Below are 17,523 nucleotides of genomic sequence, written 5' to 3'. Positions count from 1 at the left end.
AGTGAGAAAGAGACTGCTAAGTACAAGACTCCATTCATCCCAATATTCCAATGCATTGCTATGTATTTAAACCCACAATTAAAGTGTGTTTTAAATGCACCGTAAGGTTGGCATCGTGGAGACCAATGTGTTTTTAAGGAAGGGCAATACAAGTTATTTCTATAGTAATAATTATTCAGTGAGGACCAAAATTTGTGTTCCTCAGCACACTGAGAACAAGGATTCACACCGAGAGCATAATAAGAGGAATGGAAGAGGCAGCAACTGGCAAAATTGTTGAGGACCCAACTGGTATTATGTACGTCTAAGAAGATGTTCTGGCTACAGCTTTTGACATAAAGGACAAGAAGTTAGAGCCACAGTTTCTTTCTCTATAAGATGCCAAACTTCAACTCAATACAGCGTGCTCGACACATTAAGTGCCTCTTAGCCAAGTGGCCAAAAGCAACCCTCTAGATGGGTGATGAGCACTGTCTTTGAAGTGCAGAGCCAAGATGCAGAAATAGAACTGATTATAAAAAGTCAAGGCAAATTTCATTAGGAATCCAAATTAGGACTTGCATCTTGCTCACGCTGTTACCCTTTAATGACTGCAATGTAACGGTCATCTTGAAAACCATATATAACTTCACATGGACCTTCTCTTCAGAAAGGTTTTGAAAGAAGCTCTAAACTATTGTTACAATCAGTTGGAATCATACATTCCTCTTGCGATAGGTAACTTTAAAAACATCTATTAAAAAAAAAATCAGTATTCAGCTCAGCGAAGGAGGGTCAAATAGGAAAGGACCAGGAAGATAACACAGCCCACTGAGGAAGCATACACTGTGTAGTTAAGCCCTTGTGCTGTACCAATAATACACATACAGCAGCAGAGCACTAGAAAACCTTACAAAGGCCAAAGTCCCCAGTGGGGATTGATGGATTTCAGGGCAGTCATTGAGGTGACTCTTGTTTTACTCAGAAAAAACACATGGATTGCAAAACCAAAGAGAAAACAGAAAACCAGCAGCATATGTTACCGGTTTGGGCAGGAAGTCTTCTCAGGGGTCAGGCTCTGGTGTGTTCTGTGACCTCTAAGAAGGACCACTGATAGGCTGACACTCAAGCTGGTAAAGCAATGTTCACGACACAACTGATTCAATTAACTTATACAGTATTTTCCTACTAATTTATTTGGTGCTTTTTTTTTTCTTTTCTTCCATTTCTCACCCAGAGTACAGCAGTAGGTGGGTAATTGGTGAGTAAACAGGAATTTGATAAACCCTTTCAAGCATAATTGTTTTTATTATCCGCTCAGCTGTACTTGCTAGTGTGGTGCTGGTAGCATAAAATAACCAGAAAAATATCTGTACCAACCATACTGTGAGTACTGGGGAGAAACAGGAACTATGAGAAGCCAATATGGGGTTGGCCAATATGACCTTATGAACACCAATTCTCTCGTGCTCTCATACAGGGAAAGCTCTCAAGCCCTGGGCATGTTCCAAAGGCTAGCTGGGCCAGCCCCCACTCCTGGCATCCTTACATACCAGGATGCACGGCCAGGCTAGTATCCTGCACTTGCAGAAGCAGACGCTTCATAATGGACAAGATAAATTCATACTGAAGTGTTTTACTCTATTAAACTGAGCATGCCAGAATTTCCTATCAGTCCAACAACCAGCAATTCTGATTTTTAAAAAATGCATTACCTATAAGAAACCAAAACAAAGCAATGGTGTCTGATACTAAGATTTCTGAAAGCTGAAAAATGAAACTTTCACTAAGATGGGCATTTGTAGCACTGTGAGTTGACAGGTTTTCTTGTTCTAGAACTGTGTAACCTGTAACAGTAATAACTCAGGACTGCAACTCAAAGTGCTTGAGAGGAGAGATACATATGATTTGGGAGGGCATTTTGGAATTACTCAACACTACCTGGGCTAAATACTTTCATTCAACACAGATATTTCTTTCACAGTTACGAGAGATACTTAGGGAATGACACCCTTGAATCCTCCTAAAACTGCCCGTGATACTTTGAAAATTCCAGACTTAACAGGTATTTATAATCTCTACCAGATAATGGACAGGTAGACAAATGCATTATTCTGAGGAAAGACACATGCAACTTAAGACAAACAGATATGAACTTGCTTGTAATATCAGTACATTTGATCTAAAAAATACAAATCGAAAATTTAAATAGATTCAATAATAATAAAAATGTAAATGTAAATAAATTGGCAGAACATGGGGAGCTCCCACAACTGGAATCATATACTTTTTATGCTACTACTTTTTACCCCTTACAATCAGAATGTGAGAATGTTTCAATAATGAATTTGGTATGAAAAGAAAAGGGTGACAACAGAGGAAAAGGAATGTGATTAAATTATACCGGCAATGCTCTGATCACATAGGCGAGCATAAGTTCTCATACCAAATGTAGGGTGCATAAATCTTTCCTTCATGTTGTGGCCTGGCTTTGTGGGGCTCTTTTAGAGCTCCGATGCTTCAGTAGGCTGTGTGATGACAGCTTCAAGTAGGTGGGCTGATGGGTTTTGTACACTATAGTGAAGGCTTTTTGTTTTCAAACTGCCATAGTCCCATAGCACTATACTTCTGCAGGTTGACAAATATGAGAACCAGGCTATCTGTTTTAGGCAGAAGAAGGATAAAGAGTGAACTCTTCATGAAGAGTGCGTACATAGGAAAACAAACAAGATGAAACCATAGCTGCTCTGAAAATGTCACAGTCGTGTGTAAGATTTTTGCATGTTTTGGTGCCTCGCAAAGTAGTCTGTAGCTATCCTAATGCTTTCTCAGAAGCAATGTGTTGGGCAAATCCATGGATCCATTTTTCTACTACGCCCCACCTTACCAGCAAGCTGGTGGCAGGGAAAAGGGTGCTGTGAAGAGGGACAGTGACTTTACATTCTTCACTCCCAGAGCACGAGGGGCAGTAACAGAACTGCAGTGAGGTCCCTTCCTTTCACAGGATCCCTCCACCTGCACGTCACCCCTTCTGCAGGGTGCAATCCAACAGCTCTGGTCCCTTATGTTTATCAGGATCTTCTGGAAGTGCTTAGAGGTAGCAGTTACTGCAGATAATTACTCTTCCTTAAACTGCACATGCAGCGCACTCCATGCACTGCTGATGGTATATCAAAAATAAACCACAGCAGAGACTTTTGCTATTGGTATTGTCTGTTTCTTGACACCTTTCACACTGGGCACATGATTTCTGATGAAACTAAAGTATTCAACTCACAATCGCACAGAGGAGGCAAACACATTCAGGACTAATATTAACTACTGGAGATGTTAAAAAAGGTGCAAGGTGATTTGCAAAACATACTTGTCTCCTTTACTCTTAGATATGCCAACCAGTTTCTCAATGCCGCCTGCGTCTCGTAAGGCCTTGGCATTCTCCATGTTTTTAGTGATGACTTCATGCAGAGTGCAGCAAATGGCAGTAACGGTGTCATCAGACATGGCCTTGCTTGCTGAGCTGTTGCTGTTGTTAGCGCCTGGCAGTCGGTGGACCAGATCCCTCATGGCATACTTGCCTTTGTTGAAAGAAAATGAAGGGAGAATTCAGAAGATACAGCAATAAAGGGTGATGGAGAAGAAGTACAGGGAAAATATGAAAGACTATTAGCACCATTTGCATCATTGCACATAATCTAATTGACTACTGATACTATTTTGGAGCAAGCCACATTCATTTATACGATTGCATGTTCAAGTATTTCACACATTAGGGACATTTAGTATTTCCATGGTACATCAGTGGAGACTTCAGATATGGGCTATTTCATGACCTTGTGAGAATTAAACGATGATAGTACAGGCCAAGTGTATGTATCAAGAGAACCTGAACATCACAACTTACAGAGCTTGACAAGTCCTCATCTCCCATCACACAACTCACAACTCAAGTTACTATAAATAAAATGTGCATCAATTGTTAAAAAACACTACAGTGAATACAAAACCAATGACATTGTTATTTATTTGTGAAAAAGTCTTCTCTGAAAAAACATTTTCACTCAACAAGGTTAATTCTATACTACATGCAGTAATTAAACTGGGTTTATTAGTGTTTCTATGACTTTATTGCTTATTCAGTGCTCAGAGATGACACTGCACTCTTCCACACATCCTTAGTTGTATGCATGGTATTGACGAGAAAGGAAGCCTTTCTGACATCTATTCCTGTCTGATATTTAGAGATTATTTTATATAACATTAACTTCCAGAGCTTAAAATCTCCTAAAATGAAAACTGCAATGAATTTTTAAAATGGTCTCATTGAACTGAAGACATGAAAAAGGAATTCTGTTGATTATTATAACTTTTTTCATGTTTAAATGAACAGAGATTGTTTTTTTCAAAATTGCACCTGAAAGTCATGTAATGCTTGTGAAAATAACACAAGAACAGCTTCTGAGAATTTTTATATATATATAGTATAAATGTAAATGTAACTATATATAAATGCAGGGCAGGGTTAGCACTGGCACAGATATACGAGAAGGCTCACACCAGTTCTAGAGGGACATTATTATGGTAAAATGGCAGCTCAGTTCTTCAACACAATGAAGACAAAAACAGAGAGGGTGAGGGTCTCACGAAGTTGTTGCTGAGGTCAGTGAAACAACTCTGAATCACCTTCAGTGCAGCTGTGCTAAGAATTTGCATACAGCAATCACCATGAGAGTGTACCATGCAGGATGAAAAGGACAGGAAAACTGGGAAAAATAAATCTAATTAGTAATCTAATCTACATCAGATTTTATGAATGAAATAATCAGGTATTATTATTGTATATAATATGATAATTTAATCAGATCTTTTGATAACTTTTTAAAAAGTTCTGATCAATTAGTATTTATGAGTACTTATTAAAAATCTTATTTCTGAATTCATAAATTCAGTTGTGTGTGTCCGTATTTGAAAGCAGATGTAAGAGGAAAATCACATCTTTTAACTATCAAGTGTTAAATTATTTTTATTTCTCACAATTTTGCCTACTGTGGTGGAAATACAGACAGTCATTTGGAACAGAATATTCACAGTACAGATAAAAACTAGAATTTCTGTACTGAAATGTTAAACTTAAAGGTTATCAAGTAGATTTTGTGTTAATGTGAGATCTTAGAAGCTACTCACTCTATATCACATAAAAACATTCCTGATTATAAAAAGCATAACATTACCAACAAAATGTGTGCACTAGGATTTGAATCTTACTGCTGTGTTGCAATACAAATATCAATCTTGTCCTCAAATATTTTGATTTCTTTGCACTTATTATTTAATTGGTCATTTGCATTATTAGCTTTTCAGCAATATTATTAATGTCAGATGTAGTACAGATGTTAACACCACTTTCTCTTTCAGAAATGCTTTGTTTGAGCAAACTGAAAATCTTTTTTTCCCTACACACATAGGAAAACACTGTTCAAGAACAGCCTGAAATGCTATTTACATCTGCATCTGTTTGTTCTTTGTAACATGAACACATTAATAGTTGCTTATCACTTATGGGGATTACTTCAGTCTGTAGCATGTAGTAAATAAAGCTTACGTATCAAAAAATAAAATAAATCATTATCTGCAGTAGCTTTTACTAATGCAGTGTCCGCCTCGCATCAGGAGTAAGTACAATCAGATCAGTGAGACTTTCTGCTTTACCCTGTACACACATCCAGAACAGACCAATGTTCCTTCTTCCTTTCGTACCTCACGTAAAGCGCAATGGGGTGTCTCACCATCTCAGTCCTCTGGTGGAACCATATGACAGCGACCATTCCATTAGCAGCCAAAGGCTGTGTCCCTTAGCGCTGAGAATAAAGAAATCTGTATGGCTGCCCCAAGTAGATTTCTTTCCTGGAACTGGCCTAGTATTCCAGGCAATAGTGTTCATGCCAGTACATGCACCTAGACACACAAGATGATGCTTCTTACAATAAATAAAGGCTTTGGAGCTATCAGGAAAAGGTCAGTAGGAAAAGTAAAATAACCACAATCAAGCACGGTATAAGCATTCTGGACATGTTAATGCTCAACAGTTCTATTATTTCTGCTGTGTGCACACTTAACTCAGGCACGGGAAGATCAATCAGTATTAGATACTTCATATCAGTAAACCATGCAACAGTGGGACAGTACAGCATCCCTTATTCTGAGTGGCTGTGGTAACTCCAGCTCAATAATACTACTCAATTCTTAACTGGTTGCGTATTTAAACTAAAATATATTCTGAGTGGTTTTGGTAGCACAGCTACCGCTACGTCAGCCCAACGCAGCTGACAACACATGCGATCCCTGACTTTTGCATTAGTGTGTCTTACAATCTGCAGAGCATTTGTATTTAGAATTATTTTTTCTATGTTAAGAATCCCTTCTGAAAGCAGACTGAAACATATAAATGGAAACTAGTCTTGTAATGTCAGCAAAGTTTTATCTAGCACTGCCAGTAGGAAGGCTGGGGAATTCAACTTGAAGATCAAGAAATCTTCCTGAGCTGAGGAAGTGAGAACTGATGAGGGTCCTGGGAAGAGAGGAGGATGCGTGTGAGAATTATACTAAAAATAAATAGCATTGTTCATTTTCGTTAGAGTTCATACAGAGCTGCTTTGATCTACAAATAAATTGATTTTTTATTTGAGCAACATTACACATTATAAGACCCAAAACTGATTTGATGCTTTTAAAGAGGATTTACATAATATGATTAAACATAATCACCAGCTTGACAAGGAAAAAAGAAATCGTATTTATTTGTTCCATTTCATACATAAAAGAAGGAAAACAGACATTAAATAGCCATAACTTGGGGGCAGCGTCACTGGAAAGGGGTTGTCCTGTAGGTGTTTGGGACAGCATTTTTCTGACACTATACATTTTGAAGTTATTTTTCGAAGATAAGACTTTTATCACTGTTTTATATCGAGAGCAGGATTCATATATCACCATACAGCAAGTCTTTGACTAAGACGATCATGTTTGCTTACTAAACATTTCAACAATGCAGATTTAACACCTTTTCCTTTGCATGATAGTCTCATTAGCACCTTAGTACATGCCTCCGTTACTTAATCCATGAAACTTTTTCCTTCATAGGATCAAACTGATAGCTGTCCTAAGAAAGATTCTATCTTCAAAGCAAAACAGTAGAGCAAATTATTCTTCTGGTAGATTTAACAGGAGCAAAATCATCACAGATAAGGTTCCACTTTCAGAAATATTTCCCTACTATTGCCTTGAGACAAATTCACTGCTCATGTAACCCCACTGACTTCATTTCCGTTTTCACTCAGCTCTGGAAAATGACTTTGACACATTGGCACATTTATTAAATAGTTGTGGCATGGCTCCTAGTTTGAGAGAACAAAACCAGGAAAATTGACCTATTGAAAACACAAGAAACCTCAAACAGATACTAATTCAAACTAAGAACCGTGTCCTAAAGGTAGAGCTTGCTCTAATAAAAGTAATATATCACCACTTTTTTCCACCTCAAAGATACCTATTAGTTCACATTGTGTAGCTAGATAATATTAAAATAGCAAAATGCCACCATATTTTGTTGTAATGATACAGATAGCCTATCCCAGAACTACTGGTGTCTGTATGTCACAATATATGTGAATTTTGTTCTCTTGGTTCTAGCACGTGTGCTCCACTTAAATTTCCAGACGTACATGCTTTTATGCATTTTCAGCATCCTTGTGCGTTTTTAAGACCATTCAACTTCAGTACTTCACAGCCTTTTTGGAAAGAATATTACTGGGAGGGCTTTTATTATTACTTTAAATCATTATTTAATAAATGTGCCGAAATTGTCTATTTAATTTGCGTGGAACAAATTTTGATCATGAATCAGCGTATTAAACTGACAGTCTAATAAATTAGAGAGTATTCATCACACAACAGCAGTGGCAGAAATACCACTTCTGTATCTGATAAAGAGTTACTTTGTGCACCATGCTTTCTCTTGTCATATACTGTTTTTTTAAGGTGTAACTGATAATCATTATTGGTACTAGGGTAGCGTCTGAAAGTGCCCCTTAGGGTCCAGATGTCATTGTGCCAGAGGAACCTTGACCCTTCTCTGAACACTGAAAATCTTCAGTACGTACCAAGGTGCAAGAGTGGGGTGTAAGAGCCCACAAAAAAATGATTATGCTTAGTAAAATATGTAGCAAACTCTGGATTTGCACTGCCTAGGCAGTAAAAGGTATTCTGTAGACATTGGAGCAGCAGTGAATCCCATGTGATTTAAAAGGGTAAGGGTTTGTTAGTTTTCATAGGGAGATTTTCTTCTGCCACTGAAACACTTCAGGGGGAAAAACTACCCCAAATTTTAAAGGCAAAACAGGTTAAGAAGTAAGAAATGCTGTCAGACTGGGTCTTAGAGCCAAACATATGTATTTTTTTGTGGGACAAAGGAGGAAGTAAACTGAAGAAGATGAAGCAGGGTAATGCCAGAGCTGCTGGGCCAGCAGCAAAGTTAGCGGATGGAAGGAGATAAAGTTTTTGAAAACAGGAAAGGCTGCAGTACTGAGGCTGAACAGTTGTCCATGTGAGTAGATGATTACTCCTCAGGCTTTGGGGAGCACCAAGAAAGGTGTAGGTGAGTCAAGAACAAGAAAAAAATCTGCCTGACGTGGCAATGTTGGTTTATAAAGGATGGCCCCTATTTCAGAAGACAGAGCAGCACAAACTGAAATAAGGGTCACTAGCCAAGCCAAAGTTTAGTGCCCTCTTGCTCAGCACTGAATGACGTGACTGCCTCCAGACAGGCTTTCCACCGCAACCACTGAGCCAGTGGACTTTGCTATCCAGCCCTATCCATAATATACAGTCTCTAGCACTGCTGACTGCAGCCTACACTGCATGCGAAGGAACTGTAAGGCACAGCACTTTCTGTACAGCAACTCTCTCTTCCCTTTGTCTGGTGACTTCTGGTTTGACATGACTTAAGCTGTTGACAGGGCAGATTTATGCAACTCAAATGCAGTGGCTACTGTCAAAGCCACATGGCCTGACCAGTGCTACCTAATGGTCTGTGATGTTGCTCATCACAATAGATGAGTTTCAAGTTCCTGAGACCACTGTGCATGAAGAAGTATTAGATGAGGAAAGTGGAAATAACCTGAGCAACAGGATTGAAAAGCACGCACCCAAAAATCATGGGCCCCACCACTTTGAGCAAGTGTCAGAGAACAGAGGATTTTGGATTAGTTTGGGATTTGGGTGTAAAAGGAATGCTAAAACCATTTTTAGGCATGTAGGAGGCAATTCATGTGTCCAAACATAAGGGGCTAATGCGGTTTCAAATGCCCTGAGATACCTGAGATGTCTGCACAGATTCTAGTACCTGTGGAAAATACACAGCCTTCTGGAAAAGCAGCTGAAGACAAGTAGGATGCCCTATGGTCTTTAATGTTTAATGCTTATCTTTAGGCACCTGAATCTCACTCCCAATGTTTGCTTAAAAATCATTTTTAGGTACCCAAGTCATTTTACTTCTTATGTTAGGGATGTCCACAAATGTGTAATCTGTGGCACTTCAGAGTAAATGCATATGAAGACATTTCACTACCTAATGTTAATTGACTATAGTACTGCAATTACCCCTATTCAAAAAATTATCATCTCAGTTCAATCAGTTGTAAGGGAATGAGAGATGAGTTAACTTAGACTGGTTTGAGTAAGCACCTCAAAACTTGTGGGCTGGAGCCACTGCTTTAGCTGTTTCACATTAAGCCTAGCCTGCCAATTAAGCTGGGATAATAAGTGCTTTGATCTAGAGAACAATGCCGGATTTCACTTCCCTGCAGGTTTATCTGAACTTAAATTTTAAGACTCTGTGGGGAAACGTTACACATACATGCCCTCCTGTGCCTCCAAGCACCAACGTGCACTTTGCTGACAGCTGCTGAGACAGAACAAAAGATCAGGTGGAGGTCTCAAGATTCCCTCTTCCCCTCAGAAAAATGATACACATTTTTCACTTTTCTGCCACCTCTGATGACAGGCAGAAAGATTTCAAGATATAAGATTGGTATTCAGTATGGACACGACAGAGAGGAACAATATCTTCCCTGATACATTGTATGTGACGTGCCATTCATTGATTTTCTTTTTTTAAAATCTTTTTTATCAAGAATAAATTCAGTGAGAGGTAGTGTAGCGTATAAAGCCCTACAGGGAGTAGGAACAGTCATCTTTTACAGTTTCAGGGAAGAAACCCTCAAACTTTCATAGAGTGATGAAAGTACATGAACCATCAATATCTCTGTTGGCAATGTCAATTGAAATTTGCTTGTAAAAGAATCAAATATCTATAAGAGTAACCAATACAGAAACTTTTATCTTTTTAAAAGATTAAAGATGCTGGTTCTATGATTCCATGTTTTGCAAAAGAAAGGTATGCATGAGGAGAACTAGGAATGACAAAGGGCACAGCCATAAGAGGGGTGGAAGAGCCGTATGTATAGAGGCTAGTAGCACTGGACAAAGAGAAAAGTGAAGCATTTTGGTATTTTCACCCTGAACATGCCATGGGAAATCACAACTGTGTGCAATGCAATCACTGCTTTTCAGGAAATTGCTTTCTCAGATCCACGATCCTTTATAGATTTTCTTTCCTGTAGCAGCATTTTAACCCAGCCCCCTTCCTCCTTCAGCTTCTCTGCTTCCAGAAACGTAACTTTTCCATTTCATCTATTTTCTGCCTCCCTCTGGCTGATTATTTTTCTTGCTTTCAACTCACCTTCTCAGGGCTGCCCCCTCTTCCCTCTATTACATGACTGATATTTTTTTCTTCCTTGAGCTGTACCCCCTCAGCCCTTTGGGTCTTAACCACTCAGCTTTCATGTTCGTTCGCCATCCCTTGCCTATCTGATATTTAAGTGTATATCTCTGCATCCACCTTGTCTGCCAAGCTTTTCCATTCTCTCCTCATATTGGTTTAAACACCTTCAGTTTGATGCTCAGCTAGATCCTGTTTTTGTCACACCCCTGCACGCCCATGACCCCCGCCAGGCTCCTGCTCTTTAATGTTCTGAACTAAAGGAACTTTTAGCTAGCTTACAAGCATGGATTTTAGACTTGAAAATACCGGTGTGTTCAAAAGCTATTGCTCTTGTACTACTCCTGTTGTCTCTCTTGTACATCTCAATTCCATAGATAGCTATCTATTTAATCTACTGTTACTCCTAATACTGATTTTACTCCTCTCTCAATGGAACACCTTCATATTTTGCATTTCTCTTACACAGCAAGACTGCAGATATTCAGGATTTATATTAGCAGCTGTCTTGAGACCTAGAGATTAAATAACTTCTTTAGGTGGCCATAAACTGCTAATTCATACAGTGTACTTGTCCCAAAACGTGCTTTAAAGGCTAGATCCATGCCTACACTTTGCATGCAGAAGCTGGCTCCATTGGAGCTAATGCCAAAACTACAGCAGTGTATTGAGACCCTGCTGAACACCTCTGCCTCTTTCATCTTTGCTGCTGTCTTTTTGGCCATTGTCATGGGATGCATGCTGCCACAGAGAAGTGGATTTCTGGAGAAACTAGCTCTCCTTTGGAAGAGTACATGTTTGCAGCAGAACAGCCAGAAAACTAGTACAGAAATGGATTTATGGGTACCATGGCCAAATGGAGTTTCTGTTTCTTAACAGCACCTCTCACCCAGCATAGTGGATGGCTTCTATTTTGAATGTTAATCCATGTATCAGCTGAGCAATCTCTATCCCCTCTCTCTCATGCTGGAGAGGCAAACTAACCATCAAACACAGGCAGCCCAACTCAGGATGCATTCTCTGACTTGCAATCTGGTTTTGGAAGATGAATTTGGGAAGAGGTGTAAGTGTTAATTTGTTGACTGTCTCACCCACACTAGGACTATAAAAATGAGTCGGTTCAAGTCCAGCTTGACCTGCCTAATTATCTGTTGACCTGATATGCCAAATAACTACTGGGTCCACAGAAGGAGAAAAACCTCCACCAACAAGCTTCTATTTGTCACCCTCAGCAGTGAAGGAAGCAGCAGTTTCTAAGGTAAACTCTCACAAACCAACAGATATTACTGCTCTTATGTTGCTCCCCCTCCCCTGGACAGAAAAAAGGATTTGGGTGGCGGCTTTGGCTGTCTTCCTTGCAGTCTTAGCTTTGGTAGATTGGCTGGGAACAAAAATGACAGACCCAGGCTTTATTGTTCTTGGAACCAAGGAATTTGATCTTGCATGATTGGGTTTTATATCCAGAATGGACGGAGTCCACATGGGCAATCAGTCAAATAATTTCCTTTTTAATTCATTTTGTTTACATTTCCTGACAGGTACACAAACTGGAAAAAGCATGGAAAGGAGTTGTTAGCCTACCTATTGACCCAGGTAGTGCAAAGATATCTAATTAATCAGCTCCTTTACACACCAACAGATTTATTTCTCACTTAGACTGCACTGTCATCTTTCCTTTCATCCTTCCACTAGCCCAAGGTAAAAAAGATTCTGCAAAGGGAAGTGATTCCTCAGTTTAATTGCTGCAGGCTAAGTTTTCTGATTACTGGAGCTGGTTTTATTCCCTTGCTATCCTTTTCCTTGCTCCCTGCAGAGTATAGAGCTTTTGGAAGGCTGAATTTTAAAAAATGTAGTTGTTTAATTAATGTTATGATTAATCAGTATTTCTAAAGTGCTTTGAAAAGTGCCATGTGAGTGTTGAGTGGAATTTTAGTTTTATCTGTATTAGTTTCTGAGATAGGATAATATTTTGTTAATAGTCTGATTCAAGGGACTTTAAATTAGGCCATAATGAAGAAATAAGAATGTAATCTATTTTTGGAAAAATAAGTTTAGGCTTCAAGATCTATGCCCTGATCCAACACCCATTAAAATTAATGAGCCTGTCTACCAATGTCAAAAGGTATTAAATTGGATTCATAAAGAAGTAGCTTTTTTTTTCTACTTTGGTCTTTACTTTGTGTCCAAAACAGAACAAGATTCTGACAGGAGACTGATGTAGCCAGAGTGAATTGCAAGTAGACATTACCCTGCTTTAACTGTCCATGAAGCAATTGCTGTTTCTTTGCTACTTTTTTTCTTCTTCTTCACTTGTGCTGCAATATTGCCTGAAACTAATGAACAAATTTGTCCCCATTTTATGGTCCGAAAGACAGATTATTTTTGTGTGCTTTTATACACAGTTACAATATCATGGTGAAATGTACAAAAATTCTTGTGTTTAGAGATGTACATTAAAATATTAAGAGAAATAAAACCAAAATGGATCCTCATGATATAATCATGTATATATGTAGATGTGCTAGCTCAATAAATATAAATCTTGCTACAGTGATAATGCCGTTTGAAAATAACTCGTCCAACAAATACCAAAACCACTTCAGGTCATACTGTAATGTTCAAACATTTGTCAAGTCATCACCATGAAAACTCTGCCTGGAGCAGTTAAGACAATTAATCTGTGCATGATGGCAAAACAACAATACTGAGGATATATACCAGTATTTCACATTGCTTTATTGTGCACCACACAATAAAATCATTTATATTTAATAACAAAATCCTGGTTAGTATCTAAGGCTCAGTAAAACCATACACTAACTTCACAGATGCCAATGTTTGGGAGGACAGAAGGGAAAAGAAAAATAACAAGTAAATGAATAGCAACAGAAAAGGTGCTAACTGTTCAAAAAATATTTTTAAAAAATTCGAAGACAATTTATCAATGAAAGGGTAAGAGTATAATATAATACTTGCTTTTTTTCTGCAATTTGGAATTGTTAGCAAAGACCTCATGAAGACACAGTGTCCATCTGTTGAACTGCTAACGCATCAGTGTAATCAAAACAGACCACATGAACGTCTGTTGTAGTAATGAAGTTATGGGTACCTTTATTAGAAATGGGGCCTCTCACCCTGGTCATGCAGGAAGTGGACAGGTAGTCAGTTTTACTAGGTATTTTTTAGTGGTTAATCCATTTTGCAGATAATATTAATGTTCTGACTCACTTTAATTCCTGTTCTTGAGAGAGTGCTTTGTGTTCTTAGCAACACGGTCACTGGAGAAGAGCAAATTATACTGTAGTTTTATATTTTAATTGACCTGAAGCTGCTACAATTTAAGGCCTGAATAAAGTAGGTACGTAAGCAAGGATACAGTGCAGAGTTAAAATAAGCTTTGTGTTCTCATGGGGAGGGCAAAAATGCATCTGATAACCTTCCTTAACTAATGTATATTATATTATTTTTGTTTCGACTACACATGACTAGTTTTTACATTTCTCATAAAAAACATCCTCAGCTCATCTTAGTTGTACATCTCATTAATAGCTGTGTTTAAAGAAATTGTGACAAATGAATCCTAGTCCTGACTCCTCCACCAGAGTACAGATAAAATCCTAGAATCATAAAATCATAGAATCAGTTTGGTTGGGAAGGACCTTTAAGATCATCATCTCCAACCGTTAATCTAGCATTGCCAAGTCCACCACTAAACTACGTCCCTAAGAACCACATCTACTCATCTTTTAAATACCTCCAGGGATGGTGACTCCATCACTTCCTTGGGCAGCCTGTTCCAATGCTTCATAACCCTTTCCGTGAAGCAATTTTTCCTAATATCCAATCTAAACCTCTGCTGGCACAGCTTGAGCCTATTTCCTCTTGTCCTATAATTTGTTACGTGGGAGAAGAGACCGACACCCACCTCGCTACAACCTCCTTTCAGGTAGTTGTAAGGAGCAATAAGATCTACTAGAGCACAGTTATGTTTGTGCTTCCTCAGGAGGTGGGAGTCAAAGGCTTCACAATGTGACTTGTTTTTGGGTTGTGCTACTGCTGCTCCTTTCAAGGTAACAGCTCCAGGTGGCATCTTCAGGCTAGTATCTGATCAAGTCTTTTCTCTAGTGGCCCTCAAAGAAACCTTGCCTCCAGACATGCATTTGAGCTTGCTCAATGTCACTAAATCATTGCTTTTTCAACTTGAGTCACAGCTGCTCACCTACATCTGAGTAACACACGGAGGGAGGATCCTCAGGACTGTGCACTCACTGCATTTCCTTCTCTTACCTCCATGGGGATGCAGCTGCCCACACGGCAAGAGTTAGACTTGATACGCTAGACTTGATCTCCTTTTTGGAGATCAAGTTAAACAGAGGAGATTTGCTTAAGGCAAAGCCCATAACCTTTCAGGTCTCCCAGGTTCATCTCTCTCAGATCTCTGCAACATTGGCTGGTCTCTGCTACTCCCAAAGAGAGGGGAAGAATTTGGCAAGTCTTCCAAAAGTCTCTTCCTCTCTCCAGACCTAGGGAAAACAAGAATCTGCCAGAGAGCAGCTGGCTCCCTGGCTCCATGTGCCTTATTCTAAATGATCAGAGTGCTCTGAAAGACTAGTGTGGAGTCAAGAGCGAAAATTTTACATGTACTCAGCAGCCTTGCTACTTCCCTGCGACATGGCAGAATATAAACTACACTTGGCACTGCAGGGGAAGGATGGGAGATCAGGTTTGAAGTGCTAGAAAAGATTTGACTTAACAATAACAAAAAAGCAAACCAGAAAAACAAATGCTCTCAGTCAGACAGAACAGGCAAGATGTTAGATACAATGCTGACCTTCTAACCACAGGAGATTCACAGGACAATATTCCCAAAGGTAAACTATTTCTTGATAGACTGTTCCACTGCAAATGATAAACTAAATTTGCAGAACAACACGTTCCCTTTGTGAGAGCAACACAGTGTCACCTTGAAAAATTTTGCACACAACTATGACTTAGCATATACTCATGCTAATAGTATGCATTTTCCTCTAATTAAAATTAGCACTCTGATTATTTCTTAGAATAATCCTGAGTTATGAAATCCAAATAATGTATAAAACATATCACTTTAAAAGCACCCTCAGTAGCACACAAGTGAAGAGATCCTGTAAGTTTTCTCCCGAGAGGAGTAGTAATGAGGCAATTTATTTTCCTCATTGTTGCACATTAGATCTACCAAACAGCAGGTGAACTCTGAATACCACCACTGCACATTCTTTTGGTACATGGGGCTGAATTACTGCCTTATGCTGCAAAACTGTAAACTTGGACTAGGAGCTTTTTTCTCTTTCTCAGGGTTGCAGAGGACTTCCCAGGATTTTGAGAAGAAAAAGAAATTCAGAGCCTGTATCTTGAATAAAATACAAGGACAGCCGTAAACTAACAATGTCATTCACTGATTAATTAAAAGACTAAGTTCCCCATGTTAGAAAGACTAGCCCACCTCTGTTCCTGTTCCCTAAAGGGCTAAGTGTATAAAACTGAGGTGCAACCATGCATAAATGAGGTGCCCATCTTAGTCATGCTTGACCGGTGGACCTTGATACTTCTGGTAGCAATAATGAAACAAAAATTGATACAAATAATTTCCTTATAAATCATAGAACACTTGAGGTTGTCAGGATCCTCTAGAGATCATCTAGCCCAACCCCTCTGCTCAAAGTAGGGTCAGCTTGGTGTTTTCTTATATTCGGATGGAATTTCCTGTATTTCAGTTTGTGCCCATGACCCCTTGTCCTGTCACTGGGCACCACGAAGAAGAATCTGGCTCTGTCGTCTTTATACCCTCCCATCAGGCATTTAGACACATGGCTAAGATCCCCTCAAGCCTCCTCCTCTCCAGGCTGAACATTCCCTGCTCTCTCAGCCTCTCCTCACAGGAGAGATGCTCCAGTCCCATAATCATCCTTAAGGCCCTTCACTGGACTTTCTCCAGTATGTCCATGTCTCTCTTGCACTGGGGAGCCCAGTACTCCAGGTGTGGTCTCACCAGAGCTGAGTAGAGGGGAATGATCACCTCCATCAACCTGCTGGTAACAATCCTAACACAGCCCAGGAGGCTGCTGGCCCATTTTGCTGCTTGGGCATGCTGCTGACTCATGGATTTTTTTCGATTTTTCTTGGCAATTAAAGTGATGGCAATGTAGTCGGTACAGTGAATGTGAGACCACATTTACCCTAACTCTGCCCACTAACCCTAAGAGCTTGTAATCCCACCCCTAACCCTTACCCCAGCACCCTCCTCTAATCCTGAACACCATGCCCTATCGCAAAACCAAAGACCAAAACCCTAACCCTTTATCTTATCTCTACCCTAAATCCCTTGCCCAGCCTTAAATTGCTGTCTCTAACCCTAACCCACTGCTACTCCCAACTCAACCCCCCAACCCACACTCTAACTGCTTACCACAAGCCCCTCTGCACAACCCCCAACCCTTACCCAAAGCCCTTCTCTAACCCCAAAGCCTAATCCCTCACCCCAAAAGGCGAGCCCAACCCCCTTGCCCTAACCCCTACACAGATGCCCAAAACCTAAGCCCAGCCCCTCACCCCAGCTCTCAGGCACCTGTGCCTGGGAGGACGGAGGTGGGCAGAGGCCCAGGAAGAGCTGGGCCATTGAGGCCCAAGGGGTGTCAGCTGTGAGGGCAGCTGTGCCGGCAGAAGCTGATTGG

The 17,523-nt window shown here is 39.8% G+C and overlaps 1 protein-coding gene across 1 annotated transcript in view; it reads right to left on the bottom strand.

The window, feature by feature from the left end:
- Positions 1-17,523, bottom strand: part of CTNND2 (catenin delta 2) — a 570,838-nt gene that overhangs the window by 36,976 nt on the left and 516,339 nt on the right. The window contains exon 16 of the mRNA XM_068395844.1: positions 3,344-3,554. Within this exon, the coding sequence (XP_068251945.1) occupies positions 3,344-3,554 (211 nt within the window). The remainder of the gene's footprint in view (positions 1-3,343; positions 3,555-17,523) is intronic.

This window comes from Nyctibius grandis, chromosome 3, assembly GCF_013368605.1.
Source record: "Nyctibius grandis isolate bNycGra1 chromosome 3, bNycGra1.pri, whole genome shotgun sequence".
Taxonomy (NCBI): domain Eukaryota; kingdom Metazoa; phylum Chordata; class Aves; order Nyctibiiformes; family Nyctibiidae; genus Nyctibius; species Nyctibius grandis.
This window is presented reverse-complemented; position numbering and strand designations above follow the sequence as displayed.